The sequence below is a fragment of the Hydra viridissima genome, unplaced genomic scaffold, assembly GCF_058129835.1.
Source record: "Hydra viridissima isolate aposymbiotic clone 2 unplaced genomic scaffold, HvirCarnegie_v1 scaffold_6, whole genome shotgun sequence".
Taxonomy (NCBI): Eukaryota; Metazoa; Cnidaria; class Hydrozoa; order Anthoathecata; family Hydridae; genus Hydra; species Hydra viridissima.
The window spans coordinates 1,815,814-1,827,987 of NW_028324305.1; the positions used below are offsets into that span (position 1 = coordinate 1,815,814).

A 12,174-nucleotide genomic window follows, 5' to 3' on the forward strand; every position below is an offset into this window, starting at 1 on the left:
TTTTTAATGATATAAGTTGATAATGATGATTCATTGAAATCTTTTACAAAAGAGCTCGGCAATGAAACTTGAAAATCTAATGAAGATGGGAAAAATAAATAGTTTGATAGAAAAGATAGTTTGAAGCAATGCCAGATTAAAAATTTTTTTCAAAAATTTCAACCTGGCTGCTATTGGTTTTTGTCAGATAGGAAATAAAGTGTCAAGTGGTAATGTCAGGTGAGTTTCCTTATTTTCAACTTCTTGCTATATCGAACTCTTGATATCTTTAACTTTTTCTCTGGTCCCCTAACAACTTGAGATGTTGAGAGTCAACTGAATTCATACAAAAAATGAAACAATTAAATGAGGTATTGATAGCCAAACTGGCAGAGGGAGTGAACTGTTGGAAATAACTCTAAGAAAATAGCAAAAGAAGTTTTGAACTAAAACTAAAAATCAGATGATTCAATGTATAAACAAATATTTTTATACTAATAAATATTGCTATTCTATAAATAATACACTTTTTGACTCGTAGAAGGAATTATAACAATGTAAAACCAAAAATAAAAATAAAAATTGTGGTTTTGGCTCCTCAACACCTCAAATATTATCAATAAAATTTTTTGTTTTTACAAACAAAAAAAACATGGAATCCAGTGATTTTTTTTTTGACTTTTTTTGAGTAACAACTAAACTAATACATCGTCTGGAAAAAAGGATTTAGCAAGCTCTCATTATTCTAAAGATTCTCTTTACTAAATACTGTGGTGTGACCTAACAAAGCTCTGAAAAATTAGCAATAATAGCAGTTGTAAATGTGGATAATTAGAACTAAAATAGTAATAATACAGGTAATTAGCATATTTCAATAAAATTGTTCTCTGTAAATACTTGTCCTAATTGAATCAATCTCTCTATAAATGAAAAGCTCTCTCATCCTCTCTATAAATGAAAAGCTGTCAAGTGATGCCTTTTTCTGCTTTTAAATAAAGCACCTGTTGCAACTTGTAACAGCAATTTAAAAAAAACTAACCTCATTAACCACATAATATATAAACAAACTCCACACCCATACAATGCATGTGCGACAAGCATCCAACAAAGTTCGGTGAACAGCTATAAAATAGTTCATTGAACAGCCAATATAGTTCAATTATAAACAGATTTTTGACAGTACAAACATAACTCAAATTTCTTAAAAGATAAAAAGCAATCAAAACTTTTAATGTAACAGTAGCATATTGCAGCATTCAGTGACATTAAAACCTAAAGATTAAGTTTTTAATAAACTTTCCAGTAAATTGACATTGAATCTAGTAAAACTAAATTAAAACTAAATTTTTTTAGCACTTGACAAATCATGTATTCAAAATATGGTTACCAATTAAAACCTAACACTTTAGATTTTAATGCTTCAAAATACTGCAAGGAACTACAGTATAAAAAGAGATGTCTTTTCTCCAAAAAATTTATTCATAATATATAACTATATTACGAAAATTCATAGAGCTTTTAAATGAACAGTTTCCTATTCAGCACTATTTTTAAAATGTGGCAACATTTTAATAGAAATATTAATTTAAAAAGGTTGTTTTTCAGGTTTATTTTCTTATTGTTGATCTTTGAAAAAATGAAACAGAAAAATGTCATACCCCAAAGTCATACCTGTCATTGAACGAGTCACTGACAAACCAAAGATATTGTAGAATGCAATCGACAGCAAATAAACAACTGGCATAAAATACAAAATATTATCTATATAAAAGTTGTTTTAACATCGTAGTTATCATATATCTGCTATCATATGTTAATTATCATAATTGTATATTATCTTAAGTTCCTTATCTTTTTTTTTTATAGAAACATTCCTTGGATCATCTTCCTATATCAAACATTTATAAGCCACGAAATAAAAAACATAAAGCAAAAGTGACTATGAGAATATTTAGTTGAAAAAATGGTAGAAGTATTAGAGCGCTAACAAATATCTTTTTTTTCTTCCTTCTTGAGTGCTCATATAATGTTAATTAAATTTGTCATTGATTTAATACTTTGACATGTATTTGTTACTTAAAACTTGACTTTGTTATATTCATTTTTGTATAGGTCAATGTTCTTTTTTTAGTGAGCCATTTTTAAGAGTTTGCAAAATATTTTCAGCTCTGCAATTCTTTTTTATAAAAAAATTTCTATTTTAATATGAATCATTTAGAATATTTTTTAGTCATGTGACACATCTGCATCTGTAATGCTTACATCTAATTTCATTTATATTACTTTATAGTACTTTCACTTTAAAAAGTGAAAGTACTATATAAGCGTAAAGCTGTTATATAGAAATAGTAATTAAAAATATTAAAGAAAGTATTTAAACTGTAGGGTTCCACAGATGTATAAAGCTTGAAGAACACTACTATAGACAATACTTTTTTATTTAAGTAATACAACAGCAACTCCTCTCCAGCCAAAAAGAAGCTCTCATAACATGTGAGCCTTAAAACCTCATAAACTCTCAGTCAGCAACAACAGATTATGAATCAAGTTTAAATAACAAAATGCTTTTGATTATGGAAACCATGAGAAACATGCAACAATAAAAAAAAAAAAGACTAATAACAATAAACAGTATACTTACCACAAAATATAATAAGGAGGTAATTATGTCTTATCATGGTCAAAGCATCAAGGCTGTTTTCAAAACTGTTATGAGGTTGACTTCCAGGGATATGTTGGAGAACAGGAAGAACCAGCTTTTTTAAAAAAAAAAATACTTAAAAAGCACATCAATTATAGTTTAATCTGATAGCAACTTAAAAAACTTAAAGAATAGATGCACCAACAGACAATAAGACAATATGCACCAACAGACAATAATAATAATAATAATATATTTTTTTTCTCATGTAACTTTCATTTAAATTTAAAATTCTTTTGATTTTCATCCCACAAAAAAAATTTCCAGAGAAAGTATCAAATATATTACAGCCAGAAAAAGTATTAAAGATATTGCAGCCAAGGGAAGTATCAAAGATATTGCAGCCAGAGGAAGAATCAAAGATATTGCAGCCAGAGAAAGTATCAAATAGGCAATTAAAGTCAGATTAAGTTGACCCACTTAATTCTTTCTCAACCTTTAGTCTCATATTTCCTTGGAAACTGAAAAAGCTCGTAAAAATATTCCATATCATTTATTTTTTTTTCACATTAATAAGCATGTTACTGATTACAATCACAGTTGACAGAATAAACTTTGAAGTATAAATAAGCATGTTTCAGATTACAATTACAGTTGGCAGATTAAACTGTAAAATATAGTCAACAGGTACAATATAATAAAAGCTTATATACAATAAAGATAGTAACAGAAAAAAATAATAAGTACACATCTAACACTTCAACATCAGAATATTGTTTAAGGAAAATGTTGACTAATCTTAAAAACCAAAGACAAATTGAAAACTTACAACACTCATAAAAATGACACCATAAAGTCCCTCCATTCCAACAACCTACAATGTAACTACAGTTAGCATAAGATTTATAATGACAATAATAAAGATACTTAAAAATCATAAACAATAAATACTAATAAATAATAAATAAACAATAACTACTAAAAAATGACAAATAAATATTATAACACTTCACTAAAACTATTTTAAAAACCAAACTTAAAAATGAAAATAAAAGTTTTTTGAAATCTTTCACTTTTTTACTTCTTTTTTATATTTTGATATTTTTGTAAAATTTTTAAAATTCCTAATTGTTTTAAAACCTTTAAAAAACTTTAAAACCTTTTTTTTTTTTTTTGTAACTAAAAACCATAATTTAAAATCTTTAACTTAATATTTAAAATTCTTACTTTAATATTGAGAGACTTACATGAAAAGGTTCATAACCTCTTCCTTTAAGAAATGTTTCTTCTAAAACCATCTGAATAGCACCAACAATCTGGCTGGCAATTATTAAGGTGATGCCTAATAAAAAGGGAAAGAACATTAAATGTTTTTTAAAATAGACATTTAAACTAAAAGTCAAGAAAGTAATAATAATGTATTTAAGTGGTCACCTAAAATTGTATGCCACTGAGAGTCAGTGTGATGAGGTTTTAATATACTTGACAGTCCAACTAGCAATAAACCAGACTAAACATTAAATTTATTAGTTAACTTATATCAAACTGAAAATAAATGTGAATAATTTCTATAATAAAACCTCATTTTTATTTATGTATCTTGAGACTAAGACTGCACTATGATAACTCAACTCTCTGCTATCTAACATGTGCTAGATGACATATCAAACTTCTATTTTTTTCTAGAAAAAGCCTTCATAAGAAAAAAATTAAGAAAAAAACTAAGAAAAGAATTATGTTATTTTTGCAATATTGATATTGAGAAAAACAAGCCAAAACCTTTATTCCCCATCAGTTCACCTTAATTATAACATTGTTAAAAAAAAAGCAATGAAATTAGTCTTTATATGTTAATTGTAACTGTTGATGATTATGTGTGTATGTGTGTGTGCATATGTGTAAGTGTGCATGTATGCATGCATTTAGGTGTGTGTATGTGTGTGTGTGCATGGTTATAGTTCATATTAAATTCCAAGACTCTTCTTCTTTTGATCACAAGAAAATCTTGGATACGGAATACTTAACATATGGTCTAGATTCAACTTTACTTTAGCTGCAAACCTTAGTGCCCACTGGGTTCTTCAAATATAACTCAGTGGCATCAACACTTTTGTCAAAAGAGTAATTTGATTTCAAATGCTTTTTGATTTGTGGTGTGTGTATTCCAATAGGTAGGCCAACTAGATGATTTTGACAAAGTTGCAAGACCTTGAGACTTTACAATGGAAAGAAGGAATTGTCTTTTTTCATTTTACAATATGAAATAAAGGTATTACCTATCACTCAATCAACAAAATCCAAGAACATGTAATACCACCCTCTTAGTGCTTGTCAGTTTCTTTTTTATATTGCACTGATCATGACAGTGCAATCAACCCTAGCACATTTTGTACTCATTGACTACTAATAGACAACTGTCTCTTAGACACTGTAAAACTATGGACATGCTGGTTCTGCAGAAATTTGTTGCTGTGTATAAAAGCTTTGTTTTCCATCCACTTGAAGATCAATTATATATTATTCAATTATATATGTGAGAATCATAATCACATCTCTGCATTTGCATGTCCAATTAAAAATAAGTTAGAGCATATTGATGATTTTTTCTCACATTTCCATATGAATAAATACTTTTATTTTTTAGGAATTTCAATAAAAGGATATAGATGTATAGACATTCCAAGTTTTTTGCTAAAAATATTTAATTTACCTGTTCTAATCTTCTAAAAAATTTTAAGCATCAATGTTATTAAGCATTTTTTTAAGAAATAGTAAAATGTAAAACATCCAAAATTTACAAAAAGTTTAACAACCCCAATGTTTAAGTCCAACCCCCCCCCCCCCCTTAAAAAAAAAAAAATCAGCAAATGTAAGGGAAAAATCTTTCAAAGAAAACACATTAAAAAATAATAATTGTAATCCTGAATAAATTAAAGTCTAAAAATTTTGTAAAATTAAAGTTAAAAAGAGATGACAGATGATCAGCAACTTAGAGCATTTCCAATAGCAGTAAATTCTATAATAGAGCTACCTTAGTCTATCAGAAAAGACAAACATACTTAATTCTAAGAAAAGACAAACATACTTAATTCTAAGAAGAAGTTCTATAACAAAAATTCTATCAGGACTTAAAAGTCAGATGGAAAAGGGTTAAGTTTAAATTAATAAAAGTACTTGAAACTAACTGATAGATTTCAAAACAAACTAACCATTGTAACACAGATACCAAACCAATGTGAAGCTTTCAACTCACGCTTTAAAAATATTTTCTACAAACAGAACGATTATTAGACATTTCTTTAAATTAAAAACAAACAAAAAAATAAACTTAACAAGTATTACTACTTATTTGAACATCAAATTTTTGTTCAAACAGCAAATTTAAACAAGATAGAAATGGTTTATGTTAAATTACATAATAATATACATTAGAAATAATGATGCAATAATAATTAGTAATTACGTAAATTAGAAAAAAAACTATAAAAAGCTTATATGCTGAACTCACAGAAAATATACCAGTAAAAACTATAATTGATCCACGAAGCATTTGCCAAACTGAGGCATCAACATACAACAATCCAATACCTAAAGGTTGTAAAAAAATATACTGATTCTTTTTGCAGATAAAAATATATGCCAGTTCCTGATATTCACTACTCAAAAATATTGGATGAACATTAAATGATTTTTGGGCATTGGTATAAAGGAAAATGTCTAAATATTCAATTTTAATAAAACTCAAACTAGTAGATTTGATAACAAAACACAAAGAAAAAAACTTTTGGTTGTTGTATACATAAAATTATTAAAATTATTGTATAAAATTATTGTATACATAATAAGCATGGGAATTTCGGCCTTCGAAATCGACGAAATTAAACGAAATTCGTGTTTCAATTTCGGATCGAAATTGAGAACGAAATTTCGATTTTTTGGATTGTTTAATTTCGCGAAAAAATTTCGTATAATTTCGGGTCATTGAAAGTAACAAAATTGACACGAAATTAAACATAAGTTTTAATTTCGAAATTCGTGAATTTGTAATGTTTAAAAATTTCATCTTTCGAAATTCAATATAAATTTCGATACGAAATTGAAACACGAATTTCGTTTAATTTCGTCGATTTCGAAGGCCGAAATTCCCATGCTTAATACATAAATATATTTGGTTGTTGAATAAACATAAAAGATTTCCTAAAAATGAAAGTTTATATCTTAAAAATACCAACTATTTTTTGACTTTGTTACCTGACAATGTAGTTCCAATAAGATCACAAGCTGTTGGCAATAGAAATATTAACTGAAATATTCTAAAAAAAAAAAAAAACAGCCAGTCAATGATAAATTAGACAAGAGTTTTACAAACACAGGACATAGAATTAAGACAGTAAATGAGAAAATGTGTAAAATAACCCACTCTATGTTAGTAAAGGTGTACATTTAGAGAACTGTCTAAGGTGATATTATGAGTTGCTCAATTGATATAAGCAGCCAATCTTACTTGATGGACAAGTACATAGAAGCAGCTCCATGTAGTTGGTCACCTTGACCAGATTAAAGTAGAAGATGTCTTGAACTTGGGAAATCTCAATCACATTGTAATGACACATTTTAAAGCAGCTTCAAAATTTTTGAACACTTTTACAGTAGCAACTGATCTCATAGGGATTAATAAATTGAAGTAGTAAAACAGTCAGAGCAGCACAACCAATATAACATAATTGGTTTTGCTATTCCTATTGTGGTGAGACTGTACAACAATCTTGTGCAGTTTCAGAAATCAGAAAAATAACATGTTGTTATTGTCCATGGCTAACTTATATTCTACATGACAGATTTATTGGCTCGGTATTTTAAAGAGGCTGAAAAAACACTAAATTCTTTATATTATAGCCTGTTTTTTGAATCAAAGTTATACTTCTATCTATGAAAATATTATCAATATTGATTTCCTAAACTACATGAACTGTACTATCTCTTGTTATGCTTTATTCAATGACCTTAGCCTGATTCAATATTTAACCAAATGTAGTACCATATCAGCTGCAGCACTCAAAACAATTGCTAATTTATGGTATGTGGACAAGAAATCAATTGTACTTTCAGTTACTTTTCATTATCCACCTTTTAATATAAAACATCTTATGATTCTCCAGGATATCATAAGACAGAACAAATTTGTTAATCAATTAGACACAACAGCACTAGATTTGAGAATCAAGACACAGGATTCTTTAATTAGAACTTCTTTCGATGTCTTCTTTAATGAACTGCAGCTAGGTGCTTTTTTCTTTACCAAGTAATCAGAATTCAGAGAAAATTGTCAGACTAAAGGTGGTAACTGATTGAGCAGAGCAAAGGATTTCACTTTCCAATAATTTCAACCATTCTCTTACAACAAGCACAAGCAGTTTAACCATTCACTTACAGCAAGCAGAACAACAAGCACAAGCAGTTTTTGTTTTAAATTGGAACTTTCTTTCAAAATCCATAGAATTTTTTTGGAGAATGCAGTTACAATTAAAAACTGAACATTGATTCAGTTTTTAATCAACACTGTGTTCTCTGTAAAAAAACAACAACTATTTATCTCTTTAAATTCAAGCACTTGAATACAAAACAAAATACTAAACTGATTCGTGCTTTTAGTTTTATAACTTTACTAAAAAACAGAAATTGTTATCAAAACTGCATAATGTTCTGAAAATTTAACCTAAAAATTGTCTGATTACTTCAAATTTTGGTGTTATTTATAATCAAAGTAGTTTATTACCAAAAGGAATAAAAACATATTTCTTTATGTGTACATACTTCTGAAATACACATTTAAATAAATATAAAAAAGGAGGAAGTTATATTATGGGGTATATTCTTAACAATTATTCCATTATTTTAAAATCAAATAGTTAAATTGTTTAAATGACTTCAGATAAATTTATGATAAGAAATCTTGTTAAAGATTTTATGAAGTATACATTTAAAATAGATGACAAAATTTAAAATAATAAAATATGTATTTGTTATTTGTAACTATAAATAATTTACATATAAAATTATTATAAACAAATATTATAAATATTATATAAATAGTTTATATTTGAAAACGTAAACTTACTTATTTGCTTTTTGCTTTCGCTCTATGAGTTCATTGCTATCTCGATCAATCAGCAGCTAGTGCAAAATTAATTTTTATATTTAAATTTTGAAGGGTCAAAATTATGATACACTAATACATTAATACATTATCTTTTAAATCATATTTTTTAGACATAAGGTTGAAACTGATAAAAAAATTTAGAATTGTTTTGATAACTTTCAACATAATATTTTCTGGGTAAGAGAGATTAACTGCTTGTGTTTAAGTTGCTGCTGTATGTGGTCCCACCATCCCTGACATAATTTTACAATGTTTCTTTTTTTTTTCAATACATTTACTACTTTTGTTTTGCAAATTAATTTTTTTATTCTAATTCAATTCTTATTTACCTGCATTCTCAATGACTCAGCATTTTTTCTCTTTGAATAACAAAAACCCAGAAGACAAAGTGATTCTCCAGTAAACATGATTAAAGTTTGAAACCATACATGGCTAAATTTTCGGTATGTTTCTCCATGAGAGTCAGGAATTCCATGAGATCTAGTATAAGAAATTGTAAAATTTTAAGTAAAAACTATTTATGTAAAATAGTTCTTCTGTAAGATGAAAAGTAAAGAACAAAAACAATGAGGGCAAAATAAATTCTTAAATTAAATTTTACTTTATGCTTTTTATATTTATATTTTATATATATATATATATATATATATATATATATATATATATATATATATATATATATATATATATATATATATATATATATATATATATAAAGAACATTTTATTAGCTTGTTAACAAACAAAACATTTAATATGCTGATTTATGAATTATTCTAAATTAAAAACATTTTTTGCATCCTACAATCTTGTTTCCCTAATTTATCAAATAAGCAGAAAAAATTTAAAGATTGCTAAGAATATATTATTGGCTGTTGCTTTTTAGATTTTAAAAAGTATGTAACTCTGAGTTAAACTTGAAATATTACGATGTTTTTTTCCTTTGTTCAGCACTAACGCTTATTTTATTAGAATAATTGAATATTATTCGAATTTTTTACTAAATTAATAGTACTTTTTTGAAAGTTTCACATTTAATTTTTTTAAAACTTACTCCATCCCTAGAAAAATATTATTGTTTATATCACTTTTTCTACTCCACTTCATTGAGTTTAAAATTCAATTATACTACCATTGGGATTTTTTTGAAAAGAGATTACTTAAAAAATAATTTAGCCGTAGGTCTACAATTAACCATTAAGAAAAAGTTAGCAACCATATTTGTTGAGTTCAGATTTTGGCAAAGTAATAAAACAGTTACCTAAAGTGAATCTGTTTAAATTACAACATCTGTTTGCTTTTATGAAAAAAAAATATGCCAATATGTACAAAGTATAAATATAATACATAGTTTATTAGACTGCTAATTTTTAAATGCTAGCTTTATATCAGCAACTTCCCAGGCCTCTAATTGCAAATTACAATTTTAAAACATTAAAAACATCAGTAAACATCAGAGACATTTTTTGGTCTCTACACCATTAAAAAATTTTTAAAACTCACGAGCATTGATTTTGTGCCTTCTTTGATAGAGTATTTATTGAACCAGTAATAAGCATCCCAACAGCAAGTAACACTTGGTGCAAAGTAAGCTTTTCATTCATCTTATTAACATTAAAATGCTGCCCTGCAAATAATTCCCAAAATAATTTCAGTTCATTAGAAATTTTTCACTCTTAACTTTTTAAATTTAAAATGTTTAAATGTATACTAAGTTATAATTTAGTAATAAGCTTCATGGATTGAAAAACAATTACCGATAAAGAGTCTATCATAGAGGAAGTATATTAATGCTTTCTATTAAATTTAAAAATTCTCAACTAGCTTTGTATAACTAAGCATTAGGAAAGTAAAAGTATGGGAAAACATTTGTTTAAACAAAGCACGTGATATTCATACACATTTGAGCATAGTGATAAGAATTGGTTAATTCCATGTGAAAATATGTCAATAAAAGAAAAAAGCTGGACTTAGACATCTCAGATTTCCACAAAATAGATTTCCATTAGTCACGGACAAATCGGTTTTTAACCATATCGATTTACGATAAAACCGTTATCAAATAGTTTCTTTTTCGCTAATCGTAAATAAAACCGATTAACGAACTAATCGGTATTGTATTTAACGAAACCAATTGGCTATTATTATTTTTTAATTATCGTTTTACAGTAATCTATTCGTTTTTTTACAAATCGTTTTAAAATACCTGTTATTTAGATAGATGAAATAAATTTTTTCTTTAATTCTCATTTTTAACATTCGCTTTTAATATAAATAATTTAAATAATAGAAAAATTTACTGGAAGTTAAAAAAAAGAAATTCCAGAAGAAATATTTTAAACTCAACTTTAGTTTTCAACTTAATTAATCGATTTTTCCAGTAAATTCTGGGAATATCGTTAACTAGAACCAAATTATAACTGATCTGGTTGAGGCAAGATTTCTTTTTTTTTTTTTTAGGTCTATGAGTAAAGCTTTATTTTATTACTATTATAGTTATATATATAAAAAGTTATTGTTATAGTATATACTATAACAATAACTTTTTATTACATAGGTTCTTTTTTATAAAAAGGAAAACAAGCTGTTCGTTTTTTAAAATGGTCTTTTTATCAGTTCACTATTTTTTCAGATCCTGGTTGTTCTGATTACACTGTCCAACAATAATTTTTTACTTACAATTTAATGTATGTATCTAAAGCAAAATTTTATCAAATTTTCAGAAACGCAATTTTTTTTATCTCTTGAACGGGTGGTTTTTATGTAAGTTGCTCTTTTTCATTTTTTAGGTGCATGACTTTTAGTTTTCTTTTTTTGTATTTACGATCTCTACCTACTCACCTATCTTGCATTTGCTTTTTTAATGTATGCAATTATAACTAGTTCAGCGTTCACATCACCTCTTTCAGTTAATAGTATAATTTCTATATAATTTCTATATAATGTGTTGGAAATGTTGTTTTTTTATAATTCCAACCATGAACTGGTCATTGATTAAATGAAATTTGAATTTGTATTTAAAGTAAATTGTAATAAACATTATGCAAACTAAGTGCTTAACATCATGGTGTACTATGTTTGTTGCATATTGGGATAAAATGCCAACTTTCTCTCATCGCAACTGTAGGAACGAAAGAAACAACTTTTGTTATACACTGCAAAAAATAAGCAACGTACAACTATACGTTGATGAAAAATATCCTGAATATCATTTAGTTCAAGCATCAGTAGATGGTATGAACTGGTCTGAAAGTTGTTCTAATCCTTACTGGACTACGAGCAGTACATACTAAGTTCTTTTGTTTTCTATGGCTTAGGGATTCAAGAGCAAGACATAGTCATTACAAAGACAAAGTATGGCCTAAGCGAGATGATTTTACTGTTGGACTAAAGA

At 26.7% G+C, this 12,174-nt stretch overlaps 1 protein-coding gene across 1 annotated transcript in view; it reads right to left on the bottom strand.

The window, feature by feature from the left end:
- LOC145190478 (solute carrier family 35 member F6-like) overlaps nt 1-10,804 on the bottom strand; it is a 12,976-nt gene extending 2,172 nt beyond the window's left edge. The window contains exons 1-13 of the mRNA XM_090089957.1: nt 10,538-10,804; nt 10,284-10,407; nt 9,110-9,260; nt 8,739-8,794; nt 6,872-6,933; nt 6,129-6,208; nt 5,830-5,889; nt 4,055-4,130; nt 3,868-3,962; nt 3,450-3,494; nt 2,621-2,735; nt 1,651-1,716; nt 1,019-1,101 (exon numbers count right to left, since the gene is read on the bottom strand). Coding sequence (XP_089946083.1) covers nt 1,019-1,101; nt 1,651-1,716; nt 2,621-2,735; nt 3,450-3,494; nt 3,868-3,962; nt 4,055-4,130; nt 5,830-5,889; nt 6,129-6,208; nt 6,872-6,933; nt 8,739-8,794; nt 9,110-9,260; nt 10,284-10,384 — 990 coding nt within the window. The 5' untranslated portion in view covers nt 10,385-10,407; nt 10,538-10,804. The remainder of the gene's footprint in view (nt 1-1,018; nt 1,102-1,650; nt 1,717-2,620; nt 2,736-3,449; nt 3,495-3,867; nt 3,963-4,054; nt 4,131-5,829; nt 5,890-6,128; nt 6,209-6,871; nt 6,934-8,738; nt 8,795-9,109; nt 9,261-10,283; nt 10,408-10,537) is intronic.
- Nucleotides 10,805-12,174: the final 1,370 nt, after the last annotated feature.